The sequence below is a fragment of the Dendrobates tinctorius genome, unplaced genomic scaffold (assembly GCF_039654945.1).
Source record: "Dendrobates tinctorius isolate UK_male_01 unplaced genomic scaffold, ASM3965494v1 ptg000203l, whole genome shotgun sequence".
Lineage (NCBI taxonomy): Eukaryota > Metazoa > Chordata > Amphibia > Anura > Dendrobatidae > Dendrobates > Dendrobates tinctorius.
This window is the reverse complement of record NW_027361870.1, coordinates 27,442,221-27,457,500: the sequence shown is the minus strand read 5'-3', so window position 1 is coordinate 27,457,500 and position 15,280 is coordinate 27,442,221. Positions and strand designations below refer to the sequence as shown.

Here is a 15,280-nt window from a genome sequence, read left to right as displayed (position 1 = left end):
CTGTAGGCTCTGTAGTAACCGGCATTACTGTAGACTCTGTAGTGACTGGCATTACTGTAGGCTCTATAGTGACCGGCATTACTGTAGACTCTGTAGTGACCGGCATTACTGTAGACTCTGTAGTGACCGGCATTACTGTAGGCTCTGTAGTGACCGGTATTACTGTAGGCTCTGTAGTGACCGGCATTACTGTAGGCTCTGTAGTGACCGGCATTACTGTAGACTCTGTAGTGACCGGCATTACTGTAGGCTCTGTAGTGACTGGCATTACTGTAGGCTCTGTAGTAACCGGCATTACTGTAGGCTCTGTAGTGACCGGCATTACTGTAGGCTCTGTAGTGACCGGCATTACTGTAGGCTCTGTAGTGACCGGCATTACTGTAGGCTCTGTAGTGACCGGCATTACTGTAAGCTCTGTAGTGACCGGCATTACTGTTGGCTCTGTAGTGACGGGCATTACTGTAGGCTCTGTATTGACCGGCATTACTGTAGGCTATGTAGTGACTGGCATTACTGTTGGCTCTGTAGTGACTGGCATTACTGTAGGCTCTGTAGTAACCGGCATTACTGTAGACTCTGTAGTGACTGGCATTACTGTAGGCTCTGTAGTGACCGGCATTACTGTAGACTCTGTAGTGACCGGCATTACTGTAGGCTCTGTAGTGACTGGCATTACTGTAGGCTCTGTAGTAACCGGCATTACTGTAGACTCTGTAGTGACTGGCATTACTGTAGGCTCTATAGTGACCGGCATTACTGTAGACTCTGTAGTGACCGGCATTACTGTAGGCTCTGTAGTGACTGGCATTACTGTAGGCTCTGTAGTGACCGGCATTACTGTAGACTCTGTAGTGACCGGCATTACTGTAGGCTCTGTAGTGACCGGCATTACTGTAGACTCTGTAGAGACTGGCATTACTGTAGGCTCTGTAGCGACTGGCATTACTGTAGGTTCTGTAGTGACCGGCATTACTGTAGGCTCTGTAGTGACCGGCATTACTGTAGGCTCTGTAGTAACCGGCATTACTGTAGGCTCTGTAGTGACTGGCATTACTGTAGACTCTGTAGTGACTGGCATTACTGTAGGCTATGTAGTGACCGGCATTACTGTATTCTCTGTAGTGACCGGCGTTACTGTACGTTCCGTAGTGACCGGCATTACTGTAGGCTCTGTAGTGACCGGCATTACTGTAGGCTCTGTAGTGAACGCCGTTACTGTAGGCTCTGCAGTGACCGGCATTACTGTAGGCTCTGTAGTGACCGGCATTACTGTAGGCTCTGTAGTAACCGGCATTACTGTAGGCTCTGTAGTGACCGCCATTACTGTAGGCTCTGTAGTGACCGGCATTACTGTAGGCTCTGTAGTGACCGGCATTACTGTAGGCTCTGTAGTAACCGGCATTACGGTAGGCTCCGTAGTGACCGGCGTTACTGTAGGCTCCGTAGTGACCGGCATTACTGTAGGCTCTGTAGTGACTGGTATTACTGTAGGCTCCGTAGTGACTGGCATTACTGTAGGCTCTGTAGTAACCGGCATTACTGTAGGCTCTGTAGTGACCGGCATTACTGTAGACTCTGTAGTGACCGGCATTACTGTAGGCTCTGTAGTGACCGGCATTACGGTAGGCTCCGTAGTGACCGGCGTTACTGTAGGCTCCGTAGTGACCGGCATTACTGTAGGCTCCGTAGTGACTGGCATTACTGTAGGCTCCGTAGTGACTGGCATTACTGTAGGCTCTGTAGTAACCGGCATTACTGTAGGCTCTGTGGTGACTGGCGTTACTGTAGGGCGTAGGCTTTGTAGTGACCGGCATTACTGTAGGTTTTGTCACCCAGACAAGTCAATCATATATTTCCCTTGCTTATGGCAATTTGTACCTAACAAGGTTTGTATTGTAGATTGATTATATTTTTAAGTATGAACAATCCATTGTATCTATGATAAATTATATTATAATGATTTGGATCTGATCGTTAATCATTTTGTCTTCAGCTAGAAACAATAGAAACAGTCAAATATTAAAACAAAAGAGGCAAAAAAAAAGGAACCGACCCTTCCCACTAATGCAACATGTAAGTGACGCACCATTCAGTTAGAACAGAGGCTGCTCTCTCCCCTGTTTCTTTCTCTCATATATATATATATATATATACATATACTGTATACATTCTATACACACCAGGTGATTATACATCCGCGTCCCTACAACTGCACCTTCCATGCTGAGTTTTCAGTCTTTGGATGTGAGTGGCTGTCAGGTAGAAATTCTTTTTTTATATTAACCTTGCAGGTGCCTTAAGGGAAATCTCGCCTCTAATTTATCAATTGATGTTGTTCTCGGCAGCTTTAAAGGAGTTAATACAGCACAAACTAAACAGAAGGGATAAAAATCTGCTTTCCAAACCTAATCTCATTTGACATCTGATACGTGGGTGTCGTTTTATTGGGCAAAATAACATACTTTTATGGTTATATTGAGAAATGAGAATTATTTTGCACTGTATTTGACGGTTATGTGTATTAAATGATCCTATGTTGTGGTATATTACAGGTTATGCTATAAAGTATATGTTTATTTATCTGCGAGTGTATCTTTTAGATGTATATGTGAATCGGCTGTAAAAGAACCATTGTTATTACCCTAATTGTGCATGACTTTATTACTTGTTTCCTAACCATGAGTTTGCTGTTTCACATTACTAGTGTCCGTGTGTTTAATAAGCTGCGGATAGCGCGGTCTCAGCCAGATAGTTGCAGTGGTCCTGGCTTCCAGTAAGAACGAGGACTCTGCCATCGGTGTGGGCCAGGCTGAGCCCGATGCTGGCGCATTGGAAGCATTTGCTGCTTTGAGCAGATATTCGAAGGTGGTGGCAGGAAGCGTGTCAACTCTGCAGGCAAAGCATACAAGCCAATAATCAAAAATTGCAGCAGAGATCTTAAGGCCGTGTCCTTCCTCAATCCCTCCCCTCCCATTCCATCCCATTCCAACAGGGCATCCTGGCATCAAGCACAAAATAAACTCTGTTATGCCCATTCCTTCCCCCCAACATCTGCATAGGAGTAGAGACAATGTAGTAGGGGCCCAGATTGGGGGGTGGTCCACTGCTTACCGCGTACAGACAACACAGACAATAGACGGAGGCAGATTTTGCTTGTAACAGGTCCGAGTTTATTGGCCGTCCTCCCGACGACCGTAGCCATGCACCGCAGCTCCATTACAGCTCTCCGTATTCAGGCCCGGGTACCTTCACCTTCCTTCAGTCGTAGTGACGTTCCTTGCGGATCTTTCGCTGGGGCTGCCCTAGACCTATCTACCGCCGGCGCTTCACCTGTCCGAGGTCGTCGTCCAATCAATTAAATAAACTGGAGAAGTGGGCAGCAACTAACAGAATGGTTTTTAACAGGGAGAAATGCAAAGTACTACATCTGGGCAATAAAAATGAAAAAAGCATATATAGAATGGGAGGAATAGGGCTAAGTGACAGCACATGTGAAAAAGACTTGGGTATACTAATAGATCACAGACTGAATATGAGTCAACAGTGTGATGCAGCAGCAAAAAAGGCAAATGCAATTCTAGGATGTATTAACAGAAGCATACAGTCTAGATCACGTGAAGTCATTATTTCCCTCTATTCCTCTTTGGTCAGACCTCATCTGGAATATTGTGTCCAGTTTTGGGCACCACATTTTAAAAAAGACATCAACAAACTGGAGCAAGTTCAGAAAAGAGCGACCAGAATGGTGACCGGTCTGCAAACCCTGTCTTATGAGGAAAGGTTGCAGGATTTGGGAATGTTTAGTTTGCAAAAGAGAAGACTGAGAGGAGACTTAATAGCTGTCTACAAATATCTAAAGGGCTGTCACATTGTAGAAGGATCAACTTTATTCTCATTTGCACAAGGAAAGACTAAAAGCAATGGGATGAAACTGAATGGGAGGAGACACAGATTAGATATTAGAAAAAACTTTTTGACAGTTAGAGTGATCAATGAGTGGAACAGGCTGCCACAAGAAGTGGTGAGTTCTCCTTCAATGGAAGTCTTCAAACAGAGGCTGGACAGACATCTGACTGGGATGATTTAGCGAATCCTGCTTTGAGCAGGGGGTTGGACCAGATGGCCCAGGAGGTCCCTTCCAACTCTACGATTCTATGATTCTATGATTCAATCAGTACCCCCGGGGCCTCGTCTGTCCTGCGGTTATTTGTGTCAGGGCCACCCCCCCTGGCTGTCTCTTACTGTCAGTCCCCTGGTCGGGCTCTCCACCGTTGTCAGTCCTTCGTACTGAGTCTCCTCCTCCTGAGCTCTTCCGGGACTAGACTAGTCTGGAACCCTGTCCTGTCCTATTTATCCCTTTCCTCGGAATTTCCCTCCTGGGTTCCTATCTCCCCGCCCCCCCATGACTAAGCGTTTTCATAGCCCTAAGCTGTTGTAAAGTTCTGTTCTCACGCTCCCCCCTGCCATCTTGTGGTCAAACTAACGTACTGCACTCCTTTTCCATATTCCCCAGTTGTTTCCCTTCCGTCATTGCCAATACCCATCTATAGAGCACAAACCGTCTCTTCTGCCTTCAGTCAAGTCTGTCCGTCAAGTCACCTTCCCCACAACTGGTAACCCCCATGCAGATTACCAGAGATATTTATACGATCCTGCTGATATTGGCAAGCTTGGCTGTTGAGTTTCTAATGTGTATAGAAATAGGATTTTATGGCATTTTTTTAGCTCATGTAAATGCAGAAGTACATAAAAAATAAGAATTATCAGTTTTTCCCTTAAAGTCTGTCTTCCTCTTTAATCCACCTATGTTTTGCTTGTGTAAATCCAGCCTTGTCATTGGCTAAAAACACTGATCATAACTGATCATAAAGCTGTGCTCCCACATTGCATTTTTGGTGAGTTTTGTACTTTGCATATTTTCGCTTCATCAAAAATGCAGGGTCTTAAGGCTCATTCCCACGTCCGATTTTTTGTAGAGGTCCTATCCGTGATTTTCACAGATTGCACTTGTGCATGATATTCTATGGAGCTGTGTATATGTCCAATTTATTTCCGTGGAAATATGTCTAAGGGTCTTTCAAAATTGGCAATGCAAGTCTAAGGGTTTGTGAAAAAAATCGATTTTCACGGACTGTTAGAAAGGAAAAGGAAAAAGTGGAGAATTTTTTTTGTTCTCCACGTGCGAGAAAAACTGATGATACTCAGATCACACTCTGATCAAGGTCAGATCAGAATAATCAGTCTGTTTTTCTCGCGGGTGGAAAATACTGATGTGTGAATGAGGCCTTACAGTTCCAGCAAAGTGAATGGGATGAATACCAACACAAAAGACTGAGCAAACAAGAGGAAAAAATTAGAGAGACACACTCCTAAACTAAATAGTTTGGTGAAAAAATGCATAAGGTAAGTACTTACACAAAAGATGGTATTATTATTATTATTTATTGTTATAGCGCCATTTATTCCATGGCGCTTTACATGTAAGGAGGGTTATACATAATAAAACCAAGTACAATAATGTTAAACAATACAAGTCATAACTGGTACAGGAGGAGAGAGGACCCTGCCCGCGAAGGCTCACAATCTACAAGGGATGGGTGAGAATACAGTAGGCGAGGGTAGAGCTGGTCATGCAGCGGTTTGGTCGATCGGTGGTTACTGCAGGTTATAGGCTTGTCGGAAGAGGTGGGTCTTCAGGCTCTTTTTGAAGGTTTCGATGGTAGGTGAGAGTCTGATATGTTGTGGTAGAGAGTTCCAGAGTAGGGGGGATGCACGAGAGAAATCTTTTATGCGATTGGGGGAAGCGGAGATAAGAGGGGAGTAGAGAAGGAGATCTTGTGATGATCGGAGGTTGCGTGCAGGAAAGTACCGGGAGACGAGGTCACAGATGTATGGAGGAGACAGGTTGTGGATGGCTTTGTATGTCATGGTTAGGGTTTTGTACTGGAGTCTCCAGGCAATGGGGAGCCAGTGAAGGGATTGACAGAGGGCAGAAGCTGAGAAATAGCGGGGGGACAGGTGGATTAGTCGGGCAGCAGAGTTTAGAATAGATTGGAGGGGTGCGAGAGTGTTCAAGGGGAGGCCACAGAGCAGGAGGTTCAGTAGTGAAGGCGAGAGATAATGAGGGCATGGACTAGGGTTTTTGCAGATTTTTGGTTGAGGAATGAACGGATTCGTGAAATATTTTTGAGTTGCAGTCGGCAGGAAGTGGAAAGGGCTTGGATATGTGGTTTGAAGGAGAGATCAGCATCAAGGATTACCCCGAGGCAGCGAGCTTGTGGGACTGGAGAGAGTGGGCAGCCATTTACTGTAATGGATAGGTTCGTTGGGGGGGGTCACGTGAGATGGGGGAAAGATGATGAATTCTGTTTTGTCCATGTTAAGTTTCAGAAATCTAGCGGAGAAGAAGGATGAAATAGTGGACAGATATTGAGGGATTCTGGTTAGTAGGGAGGTGATATCTGGTCCAGAGATGTAGATCTGTGTGTCATCAGCATAGAGATGATACTGAAAGCCATGAGATTCTATGAGCTGTCCCAGGCCAAAGGTGTAAATGGAGAAGAGCAGGGGTCCTAGGACTGAACCTTGTGGGACCCCGACAGATAGGGGGCGAGGTGAGGAGGTGGTGTATGAGTGGGAGACGCTGAATGTCCGGTCTGTTAGGTATGATGAGATCCAGGATAGGGCCAAGTCTGTGATGCCAAGGGATGAGAGGGTCTGTAATAATAGGGAATGGTCCACTGTGTCAAAGGCAGCCAACAGGTCCAGGAGGAGGAGGACAGAGTAGTGTCGCTTGCTCTTGGCGGTTAAGAGGTCATTGGTGACCTTAGTAAGGGCAGTTTCAGTGGAGTGGTGTGACCGGAAGCCAGATTGTAAGCGGTTGAAGAGGGAGCAAGAAGAGAGATGGGAGGACAGTTCAAGGTAGACGTGTTGTTCCAGTAGCTTGGAGGCATAGGGGAGAAGTGATATAGGGCGATAGCTAGATACAGAGGATGGGTCAAGAGAGGACTTTTCGAGGATAGGTGTGATGGAGGCATGTTTAAAGCTTGAGGGGAAAACACCAGTTGTTAGTGATATGTTGAAGAGATGGGTTAGGGTTGGGATGAAGACTGGTGAGGTTTGGGATGAAGTGAGATGGGATCAGGTCAAGTGCACAGGTGGTGAGATGTGATCTTGAGAGTAGAGTGGAGAGTCGATCTTCTGTAATGGTGGAGAAGTTGGTTTTGGAGGTTGAGGGCTGGGAAGTCGGGAGGAAGGGCTCTGGGGGTTGTTGACCAAAACTGTCTCTGATGTTATCAATCTTCTGCTTGAAAAATGAGGCAGAGTCTTCAGCTGAGATAAGTGGGGAGGGAGGAGGTGCTGGGGGACAGAGGAGAGAATTGAAGGTGTTGAATAACTGTTTCGGGTTGTGAGACAGGGAGGATATGAGAGATGAGAAGTAGGTTTGTTTAGCTGTGGCGAGTGTGGTCTTGAAAGTAGTGAGGGACTGTTTGAATGCAATGAAGTGCTCGTTGGAGTGGGATCTTTTCCATCTGTGCTCAGCAGCCCTGGAAGCTTGCCTCAGTTCTTTAGTCAGGCTGGTGTGCCAGGGCTGTCTGTTGATTTTGCGAGCTTTGGTATGTGTAAGTGGGGCAGCAGATTCCAAAGCTACAGCTATTGTGGTGTTTTATAGAGTAGCAGCGTCATCTGCATTGTGTAAGGAACTTATATCTGTGAGAGGGAGGAGGGATTCAGAGAATGAGTGTAGGTCAAGGTGTTTAAGATTTCTATGAGGGTGTGAAAGTTTATGGGGTGGGGTGGTATGTCAGTGAATGGGGTTTATCCACAATACCAAATACAGCCATTGTAAAAGAGTGGCGCTGTCTGTGGAAGTAAAACAGACCCATTGTTTTCTAATGTCATACAATCCTGTACAGATGAATAATAGTATGACTTCTGAACTGTCATAATTTCATTCTAATATGAGTTTGCAAAGGGGGAAAATTTGCTTTTGTAAATAAAAAAGAATATTCCTCTTCTCCTAATCTGTGTTTTGTTTCAAGTGACTGAGCAGAAGTCTGTGCTGCAGAGCTGACCTCTGTACTGTAAATGATATCTAGGACAATCTTCAGGAGTCCACCCACCTGCTGCCTCCCAGTGGGCGGTGCGCTCATGATTGACAGTTTGGACCAGCGGCTTCTTCTGGCGGCTGACCTGAAGCGGGCGCTCTCTGATATTGCCTCTGCAGTATAGCAGATTTGTAGTGCCTCTGAAGCAGGCCGGATCCAGCCAGCTTCATGGGATCAGAGCAGTGATTACAAGCTCTATAGAAATGAGCTTGTAACCATTATGTTCTTTGTCTTGTAGTCCGACCACCTCTGAAAAAAAGAGAAAATTTAAAATGATGGTTACTTTTTAAGTAAAAAACATTGTAACACTGAGATAAGAATATCCACGTGACCGTCCACATGAACTACCGACTGAATGCATAAACTGTCTGAAAACAGCTAAATTAATATACACATTTGATTAGTGCAGTCTATGGTCCATAGGGCTCATTCAGATGTAAATCGGTCCAACCCCAGACCACAATGCATGGATCGGCCACAGGTCTCCCGGCCAGAGCATGACAGCTTCATCTCTATAGTTCACCATCCAATATACAGTATATGAATGTGGGCTTCTCTAAGCAGGTGCAGCTGCTGTAAATTAATCTTGTGTCCTCTAACTACAGCAATTAAAGGGGTACAAGTTTGCAGTAACTCTATGTCAATTCAGACTAGTTAATACTCAGATTATGCGCACTGAACGCTGCGACAATTCTCCGGTGCCACCACCGGGAGCGATGTGCATACTCCTGGCCACATTCCATCTAGACTGTCCAGCCTCACTTAATACCCTTGTAGTGAATGAGGCTGTGCCCATCTAGTCATCATGTCACTTTTGTATTTAGATCACATACTTGTGGTCACGCTACTGCTGCTCCCTGTGTCAGCACTGCAGAATCCTCACAGCGGTCAGTACATGCGATCTGAGGATTAACAAGTCTGCCATCACATACAGTCACTGCAGACATGTAGCCTAAGGCTGGACCAAATCAATTAGTCTGCAGACTTATGAATCCCCCAGTGAACTCACTGTGCACCATGGGGATTCACCGATTTCTGACCCCGGACCGGAGGGTATGTATGAGTTATACATACTCGTGGCCAGAGTCCGCCCAGTGGGTCTGGTCATTCAGTGAGTGTGGCCTCACTACATACAAATGTATGGAAGTGAGGTCGTGCCCACTGGCCCGGAGTATGTATAACTCATACATACTCTCCAATTTTGGCTCAGCAACCGGCAAATCTCCTCTGCGCACAATGTAGGGGGGATGCATAAATCTGTAGTCACACAGAGTGACTGCAGACTTATTGATCCAGACCAGACAACCCCTTTAAGCTGGATTCACATACGTAGCAAACATCCTTTTTGTCCTGTTATAGGGGCAGAAAACACAAATTAGTGGTGTCCCGGATGTGTCATATTATAAACAACCATGGTGCCCGATGAACCAAGGTCCGCCCCGTAATGTGGGCCACCCTTACATGTTATTTGGCTTATTGCAGGAAACATGGTGGCTCAGTGGTTAGCACTTTCCATTCGGGTGCCCAAAGAAGATGTCTCTCGTAGCTGGGACCCACCCAGGCTCACTGATGTAGGAGCCACACATCCAAGACCGCATTGCCACAATTTCCTTTACGTCACCTCAAATACTATACTAATAACATTTTAATGAGTAAATGTCATACTTTGGAATAATATTTTGCTTCTTCATTTACTAGCAAATTATATAGAATGAATCCTAAATGCCTCTGGAAACGTGCATTTTCTATGTCATTAACACATGTACTGTTTCATAGTTCCTCTAGCATCTCCCAGGGGGACAAATCGACTGCCAAAACTATTACTGGAAGAGACTTCCTTTTTGCATCAATACGATTCAAGATTAACACCCAATGAACCAATTCGGGGGAAGGTAAGAAGATACAGATTTCTTCTAGATTTATCCAGGAATCTTAAATTCCTGGGTCCAATATAGTAAATCATATTATGCGTTCCTTTCTTTATTAATGTTGCAGTTTATAGTATATACATTGTGTAAAGCCTCCAGGACCTGAAATGAAAGCCCCTTCCTACACGGTGGGAGGAAGGTGTAAACGTAGGATTTACAACACTGTACATTGGTCTCATGTTTATTTTAGCAGAATGAGTCTATGCATGAAACTATGTATGTTCATAGCAAATGAGTGAATGTAAAATGTAATGGGTCTGACTGTTTTACAAGGAACGCCTGGATTGTGTTTCGGTATTAACTCCATGTTGATTTGCTAAGTTGATTTTCATCATGAGATTCAAAACAGCACAAAAAGCTGTACAAATATTAGATAACTAGATGGTGGCCCAATTCTAACGCATCGGGTATACTAGAATATGGCCAACGGGACGTTCAAAAGATGGTCCAGGACGATCCACCACGATCGACGATCTCACAGTGGGGGCCTGGTCGCTGCTGCGTGTCACACTGAGGCCAAGTACGCACGTTGCAGAAATGCTGCGGAAATTTCTGCAGCATTTCCGCAACTCCCGTCGTGGGAAAAACGCATGTGAATTTTCATGTGTTTTCCCACGGAAAACATGTGTTTTTCATGAGATTTTTGCATGCGGAATTCAAACGCATTCCAAGCGATTTGAAGCATCACTTGGAATGTGATTGACAGGTTGGTCACACTTGTCAAGCATAGAGTTTGACAATTGTGATCAACTTTTTACTATTGATGCTGCCTATGCAGCATCAATAGTAAAAGATAGAATGTAAAAAATAATTAAAAAAATAATAAAAAAAAGGAGGGAAACAATCCGGGGGCCGTCGGAAGGTGTGTATATCACTATTTTTTATTTTAATTCTATTTTTTACAGGTTTATGGTATCCAAGGCCTGGAGGAGAGTCTCCTCCGGACCCTGGGTACCATCCGCACATTGAGCGCTGCGCCAGTCATCTCCCAGCTGCGTCGCCGCTGACCTCCGTGTGGCAGGAGATGACCCGCGGCAACCGTCGGGAGACGCCGCAGATCTCCCGACGGTAGCAGTGGCGTGCGTCGTTCAAATTCCGCGCCAATTCGCGGCCAGACTGCTCCTATCGCTGATTGGACGCGGCCGGCCGGGCACGACCAATCAGCGACGCAGGATTTCCGTTGCAAACAGACAGACAGAATTAGACGATTATATAGTAGATTTGGCAGGATACTTCGAGGAACACTAAACCTAGAGATAAATGTATTGAGTTCTCAATAAATTTTTTTGCTTAATCCTGACATAGTCAAACTTGTAGGAAATCAGGGGTTAATCTTCAGCTGGTCAGTTCTGATTGAATCCCTGGCTCTCTAAGGCTAAGTTCACACTTGCGTACTGGGGCTCTGCGGACGGCTGCGTACTTCCGTAAAAACGACGCATCCACATACATCCGTATATATCCGCATGTCCTGCGTAGCCAATGTTAAAGATAGGTACGCAGGACGCCTACAGAAGTAGGCGGACCTAAACAGAAGAAGTGCGGAAGTGGGCGGAGCTTCAGGGAGGAAGTACGCAGCCATCTGCAGAACCCCGGTACGCAAGTGTGATCTTACCCTTAGTGATCTACTGTAGAAATGGCAATGGGGGGAAGCTCCTGCTGCAGCCAGTAGTCTTACAGCCATACATAGGAAAGAAAGGAGGAGGAGGGGGACAAGACTGATCTCCCGAGACAGGAGCTCAATTTTAACTGTAATATAGACAAAATCAGAGCAAATTAAAAAAAGGGTTATTAAGGCGTTTCCTGTTTCTAGCAAACGAATGTTCCTAAAGTAACAAAAAAAACAGCCACATGATCTATATTTAAATAAACACTGCCCCTTTAATGGCCAAGAGATTGGCACAGTCATGGATAGAGTGCGACTGTTAAGAGGTGGAAGGCGAAATATTAAAGGGAATCTTGTCAGTAGGATCAACCATCCTAAGCCGTCTATATGGACATGCAGGTCGTAGGAAGCTGAATAATGATATCTGCGATTTTATGTTTAATTACAGAGAAATCTGTATTTTCTTAAAATGTAAATGAGATGTTAAGACTTATGTGTCGGACATGGATCTACCTGAGAATCTGCCTCCAGAGTTAATTTTATATGAACAAGGGCGTTACCAGTGTGAGACATGTAATGACTGACACCCTGCATGTTTCATTGCGGTAACACCCCCTTTCATTTGAAAAAAACTCTGGAGGCTGATTCTCAGATCTATGACCCATGGTCCTGAACAGCTCATTTACATATCAAGAAAAATGTGGATTCCTTCTTAAAATGACATTGGATTACAGATATCAAGGTATCATTTTATTCAGTTTCCTGTGACCTATATACCTGTCATGAGTTTACCACAACAGAGAGGGGCCAGAAGACCCCAGTGTCTGATTTCATGTACTCCTGCACTGATTAGAATTATGTCTCCTTCTTATTAGGTGGTGCAGGTATTTGTTAGCAGTACAGATGTTAAACTGTTCAGCTAGTCTCTGAAGCCTCCCTGCTTGGATGATCTCAGCTGTTCAGTATTGGTCACTCACCTCTCCTATATATACTCACCTCTGGCAATCCGGATTGCCAGTGTTAAGTCTTGTACTGCCTGGTGGGGAGAGGAGGAGTCAGTTGTTGGTATATCCATTTGGAGTATTGTTCTGTGACTGTAGCTTGGAGTTTTTTGGCAATTTGCAAATACTTTTCCTCTCCTATTTGGTTTATAGTCCTTTTCTCCCCGGTGTTCCCCTCTGTTGTTTGTGAGTGCATATTTGTATTATTGGCATTTTCCCTTTATACCTGTACATCCTTCCTTGTTTGTCTGGTTTATGTATATTCATGAACTATTACTCCCCACTTCCTTGGGTGGCAAGGGGTACATATATAGGGCTGATTCAGGAGCACAGCAAGGTATGTGGCCCCAGCATCTTCACCATCAGAATTAATCTGTGGAGCAGGGATAGATAGGACGCCCCTAGCGTAAGCGACACGGAAGGAGTCCCTGGTAATCTAAAAACAGTTATGACAATACTCATATAGACAGCTTAGGCGGGTTGATCCTAATGACAGATGCTAGTGCTTGTATAAAGTATGGATAAGCATCACTTTTTCGCCTTGTGCCAAGGTATGTGAATATTAGATATGTTACTTTTTATTCTTGGCCTGCCTCAACCTACTATTGTTTTGTGTGATGAATTGTCGAAACTGAGTCTGTTCCAACTATTTCTGAACAAGGCCAAACCAATAGAGTCTGTGTTTTCATACAAAGTTTAAAGGTCTGTGCTGTGACCCTTTTCCTCCTATAGTCCTACTGTAGTCCATAGATGCTGTCTAAGAAATTACTTGAAGTACCAAGAATAAAAAAATCCCTTATTATTTACCCACTGGGTGAGGGGGTTTGAGATATCTAAAAACTCACACTAAAAAGTTAGCTTGCACTTTGCTTTACAAGTCTCCTGGTATACTTTCCTTATGTTCTACAGTATATAGCTAGCACAGGAAGCGCGCCGACAAACAGGACGCAGAAAAAAACACTTTTCCTACAATGGAAAAAAATGTATCAGTGACTACATTGTATATTTCTAGCGTTCTCTTTGGAACAGTTGAATGTGGTTAGTGATCAGACATTGATGACTTATCCTAAGGATAGCTCATCAATGATAAAGTAGTGGACAACCTCTTTAAAGGGAATTTGTCACCTATTTTTTTTCCTCTAAGCATTATAAAATGCTGTAGATAAGCCCCCGATGTAACCTGAAAGAGAACAAAAAGGAGTTATATTATACTCACCCAGGGGTGGTCCAGTTCGGGTCCGGAGGGAGTCGCGGTCCGGTCTGGCGCCTCCCATCTTGTAGCGATGATGTCCTCTTCTTTCCTGCCTGTCGCGGCTCCGACGCAGGCACACTGCTCTGCCCTGTTGAGGGCAGAGCAGAGTACTGCAGTGTGCAGGCACCGGAAGAGGTGCCTGCACAAGATGGGAGGCGCCGGACCGAACCACGACACCCATCAGACCAAAACTGAACCCGGACCGCCCCTGGGTGAGTATAATGTAACTGAACCCGGACCGCCCCTGGGTGAGTATAATGTAACTGAACCCGGACCGCCCCTGGGTGAGTATAATATAACTCCTTTTTCTTCTCTTTCAGGGTACATTGGGAGCTTATCTACAGCATTGTGTAGATAAGCCCCTGATGGCGGTAATGGCAGCTTAGAGACAAAAAAATAGGTGACAAATTCCCTTTAAGTATCTCAGAGGTAATTTTATAACCAGACCCTAGGGCTCTTATACTGTAAATTGGTAGATTCAGATGTTGCTTCTAGGTATTGTGATGGATTCGGGGGGCTTCATAGAATGGTTATGTTGTCATCACTACCAGGCTCATGTCCGGGAAAGCCATATAACTATATGAATGTTTGGCCGGTATTTCAGCTCAGTCCACAGCTGCATTTTCCTTCTGCAAGTGTTCCTCTGCTAATGTCAACTCTATTTCCTTTTTCAGCGTCATGGAGGCTTTGTGTGGAGAGAGATAAAAACAGAGAGTGGTTCAGCTGTTCCTCAGGGAACTGGGCTGTTCCTAAATGCCACAGGGTCACATGCGCTCAATAGCTACAAACAGAAAGAGGAAACTGAGTGGAAAGCAGCATGACCTCACCCAATATCTGCTTGCATGGTTCCCAGCAGATGTTTCACTGCTGAAGCTCACTTATCAAAAACAGAATTCAGAGACGCGGCCAAAACCGATCTCAAAATTACAGCCACAGAACGGAGCAATTCAGGCAGTTCTCAACCTTCCAGAAGAAAGTTCCTCTCCTCTACCGGTGATGTATGATCAATGGAGTCCTGGGACGATCAATGGGGTTTGACTTTGACATTGGTCTTTTGATATTCATATTGACTTTGTAAAATAAAAGCAAAATTCTACTACTTTTGTGTGTTCTGTTATTACATATCCAACAAGGGAATTCAGTATTAAAAAAAGTTTTTTTATGTTAAACGTTTCTTTAAAAGTTGCATAATATAGGAGAAAAGCTTCTGTGATAATGTACACCGTCTCCACAGGTTTGTTTCCTCTGCGGATTATTACTGCAGCATGTTTATGAGATTTGATAAGATACCATTTATATACCCCGCTGACTTTCAGTCTGCGAATCCAGATGGAAAAAAAAACATATTTTGTATTGTTTTGCAGCTTGTGCCATGAATATTAGTAGGC

General features: G+C 44.7%; 1 protein-coding gene across 1 annotated transcript in view; it reads left to right on the top strand.

Annotated features, from left to right (window-relative positions):
* Window positions 1-14,992, top strand: part of CIMIP6 (ciliary microtubule inner protein 6) — a 53,955-nt gene extending 38,963 nt beyond the window's left edge. Inside the window, exons 4-5 of the mRNA XM_073553921.1 lie at window positions 9,885-10,000; window positions 14,567-14,992. Of these exons, the coding sequence (XP_073410022.1) occupies window positions 9,885-10,000; window positions 14,567-14,713 (263 nt within the window). The 3' untranslated portion in view covers window positions 14,714-14,992. The remainder of the gene's footprint in view (window positions 1-9,884; window positions 10,001-14,566) is intronic.
* Window positions 14,993-15,280: the final 288 nt, after the last annotated feature.